At 34.6% G+C, this 16,060-nt stretch overlaps 1 protein-coding gene across 8 annotated transcripts in view; it reads left to right on the top strand.

Moving 5' to 3' along the window:
* Nucleotides 1-16,060, top strand: part of SENP6 (SUMO specific peptidase 6) — a 103,106-nt gene that overhangs the window by 56,157 nt on the left and 30,889 nt on the right. For all 8 annotated transcript variants that reach the window (XM_060030333.1, XM_060030332.1, XM_060030335.1 and 5 more), the window contains 4 exons: nucleotides 3,010-3,158; nucleotides 7,160-7,544; nucleotides 11,784-12,016; nucleotides 15,345-15,515. In XM_060030333.1, the coding sequence (XP_059886316.1) occupies nucleotides 3,010-3,158; nucleotides 7,160-7,544; nucleotides 11,784-12,016; nucleotides 15,345-15,515 (938 nt within the window). The remainder of the gene's footprint in view (nucleotides 1-3,009; nucleotides 3,159-7,159; nucleotides 7,545-11,783; nucleotides 12,017-15,344; nucleotides 15,516-16,060) is intronic.

The raw sequence follows: 16,060 nt of genomic DNA, 5'->3' as shown, positions 1-16,060 counted from the left end.
GGGAGAAAATATTTGCCAATGAAGCGACCGACAAGGGATTAATCTCCAAAATATACAAACAGCTCATGAAGCTCAGTAACAAAAAAACAAACAACCCAATCAGAAAATGGGCAGAATATCTAAATAGACATTTCTCCAAAGAAGACCAAAACATACAGATGGCCAAAAAGCACATGAAAAGATGCTAACATCACTAATTATTAGAGAAGTACAATGAGGTGGCCATCATCAAAAAAAATCTACGAACAATAAATGCTGGAGAGGGTGTGAAGAAAAAGAAACCTTTCTACACTGTTGGTGGGAATGTAAATTAGTATAGCCACTGTGGAGAACAGTATGGAGATTCCTTAAAAAACTAAAAATAGAGCTACCACGTGATCCAGCAATCCCACTCCTGGGCATATACCCTCAGAAAACCACAATTCGAAAAGATACGTGTACCCTAATGTTCATTGCAGTGCTATTTACAATAGCCAGGACGTGGAAGCAACCTAAATGTCCATTGAGAGAGGAATAGATAAAGAAGATGTGGTACATATAAACAATGTTTTTCTCTATTATCAATAAAAATTTTCAGTTTATCTCAGGGCTTGGACCCCTTGTTTCCCGCCTTGTTAATTGTGTTAAGAGAGAAAAATGTGACATAGACATGATGAGATAGCTGTAGTGGAGAGAAGAGTGTGAGTATATGATCAGGATTGAAATGATAATAGTTTTTAAAATGTCAGTCTCTGAGTAGGGCCTGGCAGGAAAATGATATAGAGACATACTTGAGCAAAATGATTTGCAGTGATATTGTGGGGATTACAAAGATTCCTAAAATACGTTTAAAAGGAAAAAGCTCTCTTGTGTACGTACAAAAATTTAATTAGCAAGACCAAGAAAAGTTGGAGGAGAAAAAAAAAAACCCATGTTTTAAGACAGCTGTCTCTGTAAATTAAATTATGCCAATAATTGGTTGTGTATTCCACACACAACCAATGTGTATTTTCTGAATTCCAAATCTTGTCTGCCTCCTTTTTTACTTAGTGCCACATTCTAGTTCTTTAATACTCATTTGTATGGAAACTGCTTTTTATATCCAGTCCATCTAACAAAGTAAGTTAGCCTTCATAGGAATATAGCTAACAGCTAGGTGCTTTGACTGGAGCAGCTGGTCTGTAACCTCAGGTATTCTTGGGAGCAGCTTTCCTTTCCTCTCCCTAGCTGAATCCTTATGTTTCTAGATCTGCGACTGTATCAGTTTCTCTGTGTGACAGAGTTAAGACATTTTCCGAGGTGACATAGTACTAACATCCCTTCCTTTCAACCATGTGATTTCATCTTTTTTGAATGTGTCATATAGTCTTTTCTGATGTGATTCATTAATCCAGTAAACACTTTTTCAGCCCCTGCCTTGTACAGTTTCTAAACTCTGAGAAAACAGGTGACTAAAACATGATTTCTGCTCTTCCAGAGCTGACAGTATAATGAGAGGAAACAGATCAGTGCAAATAATTAGCTTAAAATAAAATGAATACTAACAGAAGTATGGATAAAGTGCTGTGGAAGCTCTGAGTATTTGCTTCATCATGCTTCGTGTGGGATAGAGGTAGCTTCGTAACAAAGAATAGTTTGAATTTACTAGATGAGTAGGGAGGGCTTTGCTTGTGAAGAGAACAGCATATATATAAGAGGGTGAAAGAAAACATCCTGGAGAAATGCACGTATTTGAGGTATAGTATTTTTGGAATTAAGACTGGAACATCAGTGCAGCCTTCTGCTTGGCAGGATACGGGGTTTAGACTTTTTTCCTTAGCTAATGGAATCATTGAAAGATTTTAAGCATTAGAATGGTAGAATCATATTTGAAAGATGACCTTGGCAGTAGGGGAGAAGGATTTGAAGCAAGCAAAATTGGAGTGAGGGAGATCATTTTAGGTAGGAGTTAAGCATCTGAAATATAGTGGCAGTGGAGTTGGAGAGGAAGGAATGAGTTCAAGAGCTGTTAGTAGAATTCACTTGACTGTGAGAAAGGAGACACAAGGACAAGTCAACGCTTACTCAGATTTCTAGCTTTGGTGTCCAGGAAAATAAAGGTGTTCAGACTGGACAATGGATGGGAAGGTGGAGTCACTCAGTGGGACTCTGTGATTGCACTAAACCAGAGTAATTGCATGGGTTTCTTAAGACAGTATTGTATACCAAGCTCAGAAAGATAATGCTAATTTTTATGTGTAGATGATCTCCTTATTTAAAAAAAATCAGAAGATAAGAGGATGTAAAAGATAGGAAAACGGAAGTATTTAACAAACTTGGAATTTTGCAGGTAGAGTATTTTAGTTTGTAGATTCATTAACTTTTGTTTTAGAAACGTGTTCAGTTTTCTTTGCTGATGAAGTCAGATTGTAATAAATTTTAAATTGTTCTGTTTGGCGTTCGTTAAATCATTTAAAAATTTGAATTATGAATTAATTAGAAATGAAAATGATTGAATTTACATTGAAAAATAATGAAGAAAATTCTCTTTTGTGTGTCTTAAATTTAAAAAACCATTAAATCGAGAATTAGTTTAGTTTCCTTTATCTAAACAGTTGTACCCAATGTTTGAATTCAAATTTTTCTCATTACCAATTTAAGAAGAGTAACCAACTTAGGGGAGAAAAAAATGTGTGTGTATGTGTGTGTGAGAGAGAGAGAGAGAAAGAGAGAGAGAGATTCAGTGCAGGAAGTGCTCTTCTGCCTTAGTTACACAGAATAAGCTGAAGAGAATATTGGTACACTTGATGAAAATGGTCCACAGTTTGGGGGCTGGCAGAGAGATCCTGGTAAAGAAAAGGCAGGAGCAACCAGGAGATGGCCACTGGCTCTGACCTAAAGTTCTGTTTTTCTTTATTGTACATATTGAAACATTAGTTTATTTTAACTAAAACATAATTTGATAATATAAGTTAGTATTTTTTCATAGCAAAAGATCATGAGGAATTTATAAAGTTTAATTGCAGTACTTTTTTTTCCCCCTTCCTTTAGATCGTATAATGAAAAAAACAGAAGAGTCTGAATCACACCTGGATTCTGAAATTAAAAGGAAAGTTGCACAGAAACGTCACAGTAGTACATGTCAGTCTACCCCACATTCTCTGTCTCCTGCTTCCAAAAAATGTTTAACTGATTTAGAGGTGGGTAGAGAAATTATTCTTTGTTGCTAATCAATTGGTATTTTTATTAATATTATTTTTAGTATTTATTAAATTCTAGGTGACCTTTTGAATAGGACTGGAAGAGAACTAGAAAAGTTATTTAGGCAAACTTTTCTGCCTTCACTAGATCATTTTTCAATTATCAAAAATCCAGAATGTATATCTTTCTGAAAAGAATTTGTAAGTACCTCCCTGCAGCATACTTCAAATGATTGCTCTCAATCAGAAGTTTTTAGAAATAAGTTTAAATTTATAGAAAAAATGATAAGTATCCACATATTATTCCATTTAATTCCCCAGTTTTCCACATTTGCTTTATTGTTCTCCCTCACTCTGCCTTCCTTTGTGTGTGTGTGTGTGTGTGTGTGTGTGTGTATTTTTCTGTACCATTTGAGTATAAGTAAGGCAGAATGCCCATTTACTATATAATACTTTAGTGTGTGTTTCCTTAAAAAAAAAAAAATTCTCCTATATAACCAGAGTACAACTGTCAAATATTTTTAATTAACATGGATCCAAAATTATCATCTAATCCACAAACTTCACTCAGATTTTCCCTAACCAGTGTCCTTTATGGGAACAGGATCCAGTTCAGGATCATGTACATTTAGTTGTCATGATCTTCAGTCTTCTTTAATCTGGAATAATTCCTTGGTATTCCCTTCTCGTTAATAACCTTGATATTTGTAAGGAATATAGGCCTCTTACTTTGTACCTCAAGTTGGGTTTGTCTAATGGTTCATCATGATTTATACATTTTTCAAGAATCCTCAGAAGTGATGCTGTGATCTTATTGCATCATATCGGGAAGTATATAATGTTGATTTTCACATTACTCACTTTTAAGATGTACTCTTCTAGATTTTTCCCGGTATTTTAGTAGGTATTTTTAATAGATATTTCTATACTCATTTATTTATTTTACTTATTTATTTTTGGCTGCGTTGGGACTGTTGCTGTGGATGGGCTTTCTCTAGTTGTGGCGAGTGGGCTTCTCATTGCCGTGGCTTCTCCTGTTGTGGAGCACGGGCTCTAGGCACACGGGCTTCAGTAGTTGAAGCATGTGGGCTTCAGTAGTTGCAGCACAGGCTCAGTAGTTGTGGCTTGCCAGCTCTAGATCATGGGCTCAGTAGTTGTGGCACATGGGCTTAGTTGCTCCACGGCATGTGGGATCTTCCCAGACCAGAGCTTGAACCTGGGTCTCCTGCATTGGCAGGCAGATTCTTAACCACTGCGCCACCAGGAAAGTCCCTATACTCATTTATTAATAAGAGTTTTTTCTTATCCCACGTTTACTTATATATTTTTCTGTTTTTATCAGCTTAGACACATAGATTCTTATTTTACACAAAACGGTTATACTCCATAACTATCATTTTTCATTTTGATGCTCAAACTGTCCCAGACTTGGCCCATGGAAAGTTCTTCAAGCTGGCTACTGTTTCTTTTTGACATATTGCCATCATTATTTGAGTACTTACTTTATGGTATAACCAGATGGTCTAGACTTCTTTGTATTTTCTCTGCATCAGCCCTAGTCATGCATTTCTCCCAAGGAGCCATTGTTTCTATAAGTGGAGGGAAGATATTTGGTCAATAGTTGTGCTCATTGCTACTGGGTGTCACATTTATAGGCCCTCTCAGCGACTGAACTAGGAAATATTTGTGTGCGTATGTGTTAATATTCAGTACTTATTAAAATCTACGAGTTTACATTGACAATTCCATTTCTAGTCCAACACCACAGTGTTTACTTTAGCCTTTTGTATGTTGCATGTTTGTAACTGCCTTCTCTGACAGTGAGAAACCTGTCTCCCATCGTCTCCAGTGTATTTACTTATCTGCTCCGGTGCTTTTTACGTGCCCAGTCCTCTGACATGCCAGCCTAAGGTCGGCTTGGGACATACTGGCCTTCCCCACAGTGCTTGGACCACTGCTTGACCCAGGGAAAGGAGGAGAGAGGAAGAAAGCTCCTTCCCAGACACATCATCCTTTCTCCATTAGGCATGCAAGCTAAAAACCTCAGAATTTTTTTTTTAACATCTAATATATATTTTCTTCCCTTTTATGTTTACTCTCATGCTACTTATGCTTTTCTTAGTGGAGATAAAGAATAGATTGGTGCCATCCTGTACGTAACTTTAAATTCTTGAATAAGATTAGTGGTTTTTCTTTCCATGTGTAGTCTGAAATTTCACACTATGTACTGCTTGTAAGAAAACAAGGTCTTTGGTATTTAATGAGACTATAAAAAGTTCAGAATATTTACACAGTATGACATTATCTCAGTGGTGTCTCATCAAAGGCAGGCTCTTTCTTATTAAGTATAGTTGGTTATTATTGTGTAGAGACTGGCAGATAACTATGTGATATGTAATTTGGATTTATTTTATTTTGTAAGTCTTCCACTGACCAAAAGGGAGGAAATGACACTTTAATTAATCTTTGTTTCCCAAAAGAAATTATACTTAACATACAATTGTTAGGAAAATTTACTACTTTACTAAAAGTAATTGAGCATTATTGAGATTCTAGTTTTTAGGTCACTAGGTTGATAAAATTCTTAATCTCTAGTTTTTATCATGAAAAATTTAATATCATGTTTGGTTCAGCTGATCTGCATTTTACTCCTAATTGTTGCAAACAGTTCTAAGATACATGTTTCTTAGCTGATGGAAGGCATATGATAATAGCTCATGATATATTTCCTTCTATATTTTAATATTAAAAATTTTAATAGAGAAGTGTTTTTTCTGTTTCTGTATCAATTTTATAAAAGAAAATATGTGAAAGTATTGCTTTTCCATGGGGTTCTTTTTACTGAAATATGTCCTTTATTATAGACAATAAAGTATTGGAGACAGGCTGAACCCAGCTTGATCATATCCTCGATTCTTAAAAGGCAGAGTTAGCTCATACATAGCTGATCCCCACTGTGGCAAATGGGGGTCTAGCTCCCACATAAATGAACGTATTTAAACTTTTTTGAGTGTACCATGATATTTTTTAAACCTAGCTAGAGGTGGAAATATGTCTGTGCTCATCATGAAAATAATGGGGTTTAGATAATTTTTTAGAGGATTAGAGTGTAGTATGTAGATAGGGACTGCTCTGTTGTTTATGGGTTTCCCTTTCTGGTACAGTAGGACGTGGTCAACCATTTGCATTATTTGTATATTTATTTTCCTTCTTATAGACATAAGTGCTACAGAACCTTGTTCACATAAATAGGTACATGAGTATGGAAAGAGTTTTATTACAGTAATATCACCAAGTACCTTGAACTCCTTCTATGTTATATGCTTCAAAATTACATGACACTCTACTGTCAAAAAACATTTTTTAATGATATAACAATTGTAAGAGGCCTAGATTAGGCCTTCCTTCCTTAAAATATTTTTGAAGTACTGTCTTAGAAATAAATATCTTGTAAAAGTTTTTGTTAATCAGAACTTAGAATTGATTCATTTTTCCAACATTTAAAATTATCCTGCTTGGTTTGGTGATTTTTATACCGCAAGGCAGTGCACCCTTGTAATATTTCAAATGGAAGATGGGTTTAGTGTTCTTTTTTTTTTTGCTTTTAAGTATGAGAAGAACAATTGTGGCAGGTGGTGCTTTGACATGAGAAGCATAATCAAATCAGTTTTTGGAAAGGTTACATGTGTGAATTGAGGATCTAGATGTTGATTCCCTTGAGATTATATATGTCCTGTATGCCTTAGAAAATCTTTATGTAACCCTTGAGGAATATACATAGTCCAATTTGAAGACTGCTGGACTAGATGGTTTGAACATTCCTTCCAGCATTCTGATGCTAAATCTCAAATAACATTCAGGGTTTTGTGGTAGCCATAGTGATGATGATGGGAAGTAGGAGATTTAATTTTGAGATTACTGTTGTTGTTGTTCCATGATGTTGAAATAAAATGCCAAAGTCTTTTGTTTCTTTCCTTATTTTTTATTTTTTGGAATTTAAGGTTTCTAAACAGTGTGGATATTGTCCAAAATGTGGAAAAGAAAAAGAAAACCAGACCAAATGCCAAAGTTGTGGTATTCCTTTTCCTAAGGATTTGCAAAGAAATTGCAGACAAGCTGTAACTTTGAATGAATCTGCTGGATTATTAAGAACATCAATTCATCAGAATTCTGGAGGACAGAAGTCACAAAACACAACATTACCAGCCAAGAAGTTTTATGGCAACAGTGTGGGAAAGGTTCCAGTTGATATTATTGTGAGTTGTGATGATAGTGGACAGAATAATTCACAGACTAATGGGAAAGTCATTTTACCTAGGGCAAAAGTAGCCAAAATCACAAGCCTGAAAGAGAGGAAAACAAGCCTGTCAGACCTAAATGATCCAAGTAAGTATTTTACTCCCTTTAGTATTGCTGATATCAATCCGTTATTTTTCACATATATTTTTAATGTGAGCATGAGCATATTTCAGAACTGTAATTTTAAAAGGTATCTTCTTGTGTCAATTATGTGACATGGTTTTGAGGTAGATTATTAAAACTGTCCATGTAGTTGGAAAATATGACTGACTTTGTTCTTATTCCATCCATCTTAAATAGTTAAAAAAAAAAAAAAGGCACAGACCTTGGCCCTAGTCTTAGGTCAAGTGCCAGTTATGCCCCATTTTGTAACTTTGACCCGGTTAATTTAATCTCTCTGATCTATAAGTGGATATATTTCCTTCCTGATAGGGTTCTTGAGGGAGTAAATTTAAAAATAACATGAAGTGCCTAGCATAGCTCAGTAGAGCTGAAAATTCGTTCCCGTACTACTTTTGTTCATCTCCTAAATCTTTTTTCCTATCTTTAGTCACATGTACATATATGCATGTATATGAAATGCAGTCCTTTTTGTAACAAATGGCACAAGATTGGAAACAGTCATGAACTGGTTGAATCAACTATAGTGTACGTAGCTGTACAGGGGGGAAGAAAGATCTTATTTAATATTGTGTAGAGTGATTTCCAAGATCTGTAATCAAGTAAATAAAGCAAGGTGCAGATCAGAGCTTATAGTATGCTACTCTTTATTTATGAAGGGTGGGAGGATATAGGTTTTTTTTTTTTAATGAAAAGATATATCAAAAGCTAATTTTAAAAAGAAGTTAGTTGGAAGTGTAGGAAACAGTGTAGGAGTTAGGGATAGATGCTAGATTTCTCCAAATATACCTTGTTTTATAGATTTGACTTTGGAACCATGTAAATGTTTTACATGATTATAAAACAAAATTAAGTCGGAGATTTAAAACAACAATAAAATCAAAAACAAAATGAAACCAATGAACTTAATTATATATCTAGTTGGTGTCTTGAACACACAGAATTATTTCAAATTAATTTACATTAAATTAATATTGTGGCTATACATCCCTGATGTTCAAACAGAACTCCAAAGAAATCCTGACTGTATTCAGTAACATTATTATTAATAATATTACTATTGCTTTTTTTTTTTTTTTTTTTTTTTTTGCGGTACGCGGGCCTCTCACTGCTGTGGTCTCTCCCGTTGTGGAGCACAGGCTCTGGACGCGCAGGCTCAGCGGCCATGGCTCACGGGCCCAGCCGCTCCGCGGCATGTGGGATCTTCCTGGACCGGGGCACGAACCCGTGTCCCCTGCATCGGCAGGCGGACTCTCAACCACTGGGCCACCAGGGAAGCCCCAAAGTGTAGATTTTAAAAAAACAGATTTTTCTAGTTGCAAAGTCTCTATATACTTTATCATTCTTAAATTTGTATTCCTATTAAAATATTTTATTATTATGAAGCTTTTATTCTGTCCTTGGTGGTCAAATAATAAAATGTACAATGTCTCAAGTAGTGATAAACTCTATGTGGAAAAGTGAAGCAGGTCCAGGAAATAGAGAGTGACAAGTGTCACAGTGAAGAAGCTTGCAATTTTAGATAAGTGGTGGAATTTGAGATAGGTAGGTGAAAAAGTTACTTGATAGAGTAACTTTTGAACATTGCCTAGAATGAAGTGAGGAGGAAGATAGGCTGATTTCTATGGAACAAGTTTGTAATGTAAATGCAAAGACCATATATTAGTCAGCTTGGGTTGCCATAACAGAATACTATAGACTGAGTGGGCTTAAACAACAGAGATTTATTGTCTCACAGTTCTGGATGCTGCAACTCCAAGATTAAGGTGCCATCAGGTGAGGCCTCTCTTCCAGGCTTGCAGATAGCCACCTTCTTTTTGTGTATTTACATGGCCTTTCTTTTGTGCTTGCGCAGAGAGGGAGAGGGAGATTTCTGTCATCTCTTTTTCCTATTTCACCAGTCCTTTCAAATTAAGGCCTCACCTTTATGACCTCATTTAACCTTTATTACCTCTTTATAGGCCCTGTCTCCAAATGTAGTTGCATTGGGGATTAGGGCTTCAACATAGGAATTTTGAAGGGACAGAATTTAGTCCATAGCAGACCCTGATACAGAATCTTACGTATATTCATATAGAATATATTCCATGTTTTATATAGAATCAAAGCAGCTATGAAAACAGCTCTTTAACTGTCGTCATCTTTGCATACTCTCTCCCCATTTACTTTACAGTTATGGTGCCATTGAGCACAACCTCTATTTTAAGTTAATAAAACAAGAGCTGTGTAGTACAATTCTATCTGTTGCAGTATTGGGGCTTTAAAATAAGTTTTTTTTTTTTATTTAACATCTTTATTGGCGTATAATTGCTTTACAATGGTGTGTTAGTTTCTGCTTTATAACAAAGTGAATCAGCTATTCGTATACATATATCCCCACATCTCCTCCCTCTGCGTCTCCCTCCCTCCCACCCTCCCTATCCCACCCCTCTCGGTGGTCACAAAGCACTGAGCTCATCTCCCTGTGCTATGCGGCTGCTTCCCACTAGCTCTCTGTTTTACGTTTGGTAGTGTATATATGTCCATGCCACTCTCTCACTTTGTCACAGCTTACCCCTCCCCCTCCCCATATCCTCAAGTCCATGCTCTAGTTAAAATAAGTTTTTGATAGAGTAGCTATAGAAGTTTTAATGTTTCTGAAGCACAATAAAAATTAACGGTAGGTTGAACACTAGGCTTACCATTTAATATGTATTTCTGCTTAGCTTTTCATAAACAACATAAGCAGTTCATGGACTTTTTTAAAGCTTACGTATGACAGACACTATGCTATAAACCTTTTACATATTAACTCATTTGTTCTTAAGACAGTCCTTTGAAATAGGACTTTATTGTCCCCAGTATCCAGAGGAGAACTGAGGCAAATAGCTAGTAAGTGGCAAGACCCTAATTTTCAAGTGTGTGTAAATCAGCTTGGACCTTCTAATCTGGCCTGTTAGATTTTGTGTTAATAAAATACCAGTTCTGAAAAAGATCAACTTTAGCATTTGCTCCTGAGACTGGATAGCAAAATAAAAAAGATGAATGGTGTGATGCTAGGGGTGATGCCTCTCTGGGACTTGTATATGACTCAAAAAATATTAACTAAGCATTTATGTGTATGATACGGAAAAAGAAAATTGCTCGTACAAGTTTATACATTGTTCAATACATGACTTTCTTTGCCAAGCAGTTTTAGATGCTGGGAATATAGCAGTAAGCAAGGCGGTATTTTTGCTCTTTTACAGTTTATATTAGTGGGGAGAGACAAATGAGCAAGTAAACATCCACAACAAAAGACAACAGAAATTTAAATTAGTTGATGTGAATAAGTACCTGTGTGCTACTTTAGATTGGGTGGTCAATCAAAAAGTGGTATTTAAGCTAATATTTGATGACCAAAATGCAAAAAAGTGTTAGGGGAATTACAGTCAGACAGGAACAGAAAAAATGCCAGTATACCTGGAAAAAATGCCGATATACCTGGTGGTGGTGTTTGAGGAACAGAAAAAAGCTGGTATACCTGGAACATAAAGAGGGAAAAATGGAGTAGTATGAGAAAGTAGAGTGGGGCCAGATTACGTAAATTTATGAACCAGGGTAAGGAGTTAGTATTTGACTCAAGTGCAGTATGCTGGCTCTGTGCAATTACAATATAGAGATGAGTTTGATAAGATTCAATAATGAGTACGTGGTAGAAGAGCAAATTACCTTAATATAATGTCTTGCCCACGTTCATTTACTAAACAAGATTTATTAAGCATTAAGCACTGGTCCAAGTTCTCCCAAAGACCAGTTGTGATGTTAGTGATTCCTTGTGTGAGATAAAATTATTTGGTCACATGCAATTTTACACACATTTAAAATGCGTGCTATTTTGTGAATAATTGATATGCAGATTATCTTCATACCTAAGATTTTCTGGAACTCTGAAATAAACCTACTGATAAACATTTAATTTTTGCTGTAACTTGTGTGTGTTTCTGTGTGGGTGATTGTGGTGGACTGTAGAATCAATTTTACATTTGTATGTTGTTTAAAAAAATGTCAGTTCTAATTGTTCTCCAAATTTAACTTTTCATCAGATAGAATGAATTATATCTTAATTTTTATTAATCTCAGATCTGGAGGAGATTGAAAGCAAATATATTTCCCACTTTGTTCATGTGTTTACATTTTTAACTGACAGGAATGAAATATCTGAAGTATTTAACATTTTCTTTGTAGTCATTTTGTCCAGTGATGATGATGATGATGACAGTGATAGGACTAACAGAAGAGAAAGCATCTCTCCTCAACCTGCTGATTCAGCATGTTCATCCCCAGCACCATCCACGGGAAAAGTAGAAGCAGCACTAAATGAAAACACCTGTAGAGTAGAGCATGAACTAAGAAGCATTCCAGCAGATTCAGAATTAAATACAGTTACCTTGCCAAGAAAAGCAAGAATGAAAGACCAGGTACTTTTCATATTTATTGACATTTATTCAGATTAAGTCTCCTTTGGTATGTAAATATTTGGGGGGGGAGGACAATTTGGCAGTATCTTAGGAGAAGAATGAATTAGTCATGAAGTAGGACTTAAAATAACACTTGGAAGATTATTTGAAAGAACATTAAAACACATACAAAAATAAATTTAAAGGCTTAAAAGTGTAAAAAGTTCAGCAAGAAACAACAATAACCTTATAGTAAGTGAAATGTAAGTGTAAATATACTTGTATAATCTAGTGGGCAGGAAAAGGTCATTTTAACTTGGGTGTATTTTACCATAATATTGTGGTTTTACTATATTTTATATTTTACTGTATAAAATTTTTAAAATACTCAGATGGCAAAGGATAACAGAAATTATGTCTATAGACAATAGATCTAGAAAGGGATATTTGTAATAATGCAGATAACATACACTAATATCTATAATAGACCAAGGGACAGAATTTAGTCCTCTTTTAAAAATTAGAGGAAAAAAAATAAAAGAAGATAGGAATAGATAAGAAGAGAAAATTCAGGTAATAAACTTTTATAGAAAAAGTACATATTAAAGAAAATGAAATATAACCATGTACTTAACAGACTTTCAAAATTAATGCAAAATCGATTAATATGTACTACTGGCAACAATCCAAGGCAAAGGGTACTTTCCTTATATGCTGATGAAAAAAAATTAAGTTGTTATGGCCTTTTGGGAAAGCAATGTAAAACATCTACTAAAATATTTAAAAGGTATACTGAATGACCAAGTAATTCATTCCCTAGACTCAATCTCAAAGGAATCCTCTATCTCCAGTGCTTAGACTGTATGTATAAATATGATTATTAGCAAACATAATCATTGCCCATTAATATAGAAATGGCTGAAGAAACTATATCTATACCATGGACTGTTATGCAGCCACTGACAATAAAAATCAGAGCTATATCAATGACTTAGGATTTCTACATGGCCCTGCTTAGTGAGAATACCAAGATGCAGAAATATGCATATTTTCTTATTTTTGTAAAAAGAACTTTAAAAAACTTGTATGTTAAAAAGTTATATGTGTATGTACATATGTCAGGAATTCTAGAAGTTATAGATTAAAATATGGAACCATACATGTTTGATGAAGATAGGAACTGTAAGAAATGAAAAAATAGCTATAATAAAATATAGTTAAAATTATAGAAAAAATATAGATTGATATTTTTAATATAATCTTGGGGAATACCTTTCCAAACATTTCAGTACAAGCAAGAATAATAAATGAAGAAATGAATATATTTGATTAAATGGAAGATACAGAACAGTGAACCAAAACACCATCCACAGAATTTGATAGGTAATGCAAATGAGAAAAAATAGTGAAGTATGTGACAAAGTATGAGTTGGTCCTTTATATATTTTTAATTTCTTAAAAATCAAGAAATAGAAGCAAACCATAGAAAAATGAGTAAAGGGTATGAATAGAGGTTTTTTTTTTTAAGTAAAGTACTAAAAAAGAAATTAAAGTAAAATATTTTAAGTGTTAGATGGCTAAAAAATTTAAACTATAGTAGTATTTCTTCTTGGCTAGTGTTTGGAGGAATGGAATATTGGCTGTGTAAATTGGTATAATTATGCTGGTGTGCAATTTGGTGATAATTGTATATTCGAGGATTTAGCTGCAAAAATGCTTGCCAGAGAATATTGTGTCATGGGGAAAGGTCAGAAAGAACTCAGATGTCCAGCATAGGAAGGCTCAGTTAAATAAACGTGGATATCCATGAATTTGTGAGCAGTTTTTACACTGACACACTGAATAGTACGGGTTCCTCTGTGCCAGTGTACAGGCCCCTTGGGAGGATGTGGACCGCCCAAGTTCTAGACTCAGTCTCTCCACTATGGATTCAGCTGGAGCAGCTCTTAAATTATCTAACTTACTAGTGAGCTAGATAACGTCTCATTTGAAGAAATAATTCTAAAGCTAAAAAAAGTTTTTAAACTGCTCTAATAGGTTTCTGTTAATAACCTGGGAAAATATTCATGATAAATCTGTTAATAAGCCTGAGAAAGCAATTTACAGAAATAAATATGTGTGTGTGTATCACATTTTGTTTTAATACATATTTTTTCCTGTGACATAGATCACAGAAATGTCTCTAGAGGGATAATGGGAGTAGTGACTATTTTGTGCAGTGGACATTTTTTTTTCCTCTTGGTTTTTAATCAAGATCATGTTTTATTCTTGTGATGATAATAAGGTTTTTAACATAATAACTTTACTTTTAATTACATTTAATTTAAAGTATATTTATATAAAATACATTTTTATATTATGATTAATTTGCATTTGAGAGTGACTGTGAAATCTTAACAGATCAAGTCATTTAACACTTTTTAATATATAAAGAAGCATCATTTTATAATAAATAACCATTTTCCTAAATTATATGTTTTCTAAAGAGCTGCTAATTTAATCCAAATACTACAACCACTACCACTATTACTAGCTAACTTTTATCCAGCATTTTACTGTGCATGAAGCACAGTGCTAAGCTGCTTATATGCATTAATTTGAGTAAATACTCTTACATTTTAGCTTAGGAAACCAAAACTTTAGTAGGAGTTATTACGTTTTACAAGATCAGATCATTAAAAGGTAGCATAGTTGTGCTTTGAACCCAGGCTGTCTGATTCCCAGAGTACCATTTCTCACTGCTGTGCTATTACTGGCATTTCAATTAATAGCCAGATAAAATATAGCAAGATAAAATAGAAGGGTTTACTGTTATTGTTATAGAATCAATAAATATTTACTTCATCTAACACTGTTGAAATAAAATCAGTCTTATGTCTTGATAATTATATTTCTTTTTAAAAAAATATTTATTTGTTTATTTTTGGCTGTGTTGGGTCTTCGTTGCTGTGCATGGTCTTTCTCTAGTTGCAGCGAGTGTGGGCTACCCTTTGTTAGAGTGTGTGGGCGTCTCATTGCACTGGCTTCTCTTGTTGTGGAGCATGGGCTCTAGGCGCACAGGCTTCAGTAGTTGCAGCACACGGGCTCAGTAGTTGTGCCTCGTGGGCTCTAGAGTGCAGGCTCAGTACTTGTGACGCATTGGCTTAGTTGCTCTGCAGCATGTGGGATATTCCTGGACCAGGGTTTGAACCCATGTCCCCTGCATTGGCAGGAGGATTCTTAACCACTGTGCCACCAGGGAAGTCCCAATAATTATATTTCTTATGTTGGGTCTTCTTTGCATATGTCTACTTAGTTTGCAGCTTTGTTTTAGTAACTTATTAAGTGAAAATTTTTTTTCCTTTTTCAGTTTGGTAATTCTATTATCAACATACCTCTAAAACGTCGCAAAGTGATTTCTCAAGAAACTTTAGTTGATCCTGTATCTTTAAGCTGCCAAAGTTCCTTTGATAGCGTAATTTTAAACTGTCGAAGTATACGAGTAGGAACACTCTGCCGACTATTAATAGAGCCTGTAATTGTAAGTACCTTCTAAGCTCTTTACTGTACCAATTATAAGATTCAAAATTTCATGGCTGAGGCTAATATGTAATATTTTAAAATTTATAAGTTAAAATATTTAATAGAATATTAAAATTATTTCAAGATTTCAAATTGCTTAGGAATATGTAAACAATTGTAAATTGCTACTCACCATAAAAATTACTGAGTAAAAAATTTATTATACTCCAATAAAAAATTTTTTTTAATCATGATGTAATATTCAAGGTAGTACGTATTCATCATAGGAAGATGCTTGTTCTCACTGAGTTAGAATTACCCTCCAGTGTGTTATCATTTTATTCTCATGCTAGCTCGATGCATGAAAAGAGTATTTTAAAGAACTGTATGAGAGAAAGAAGAATCCAAAAGCTTTGTGGTCTGCAGAAAAATGTCTTGTAACATAGCAACTCCTAGAAATAGATTAGTGGACTACAGTGGCCACTCAAGAGGCATTGTGGTTTTGAACTAGTTCAGTGTCCATAAAGCCCAAAGGACTTTCTATAGTCCCTTTATCTTACCTGT

The sequence above is a fragment of the Delphinus delphis genome, chromosome 14 (genome assembly GCF_949987515.2).
Source record: "Delphinus delphis chromosome 14, mDelDel1.2, whole genome shotgun sequence".
Lineage (NCBI taxonomy): Eukaryota > Metazoa > Chordata > Mammalia > Artiodactyla > Delphinidae > Delphinus > Delphinus delphis.
The sequence above is the reverse complement of the archived record's forward strand: the minus strand, read 5'-3'. Positions and strand labels throughout refer to the sequence as shown.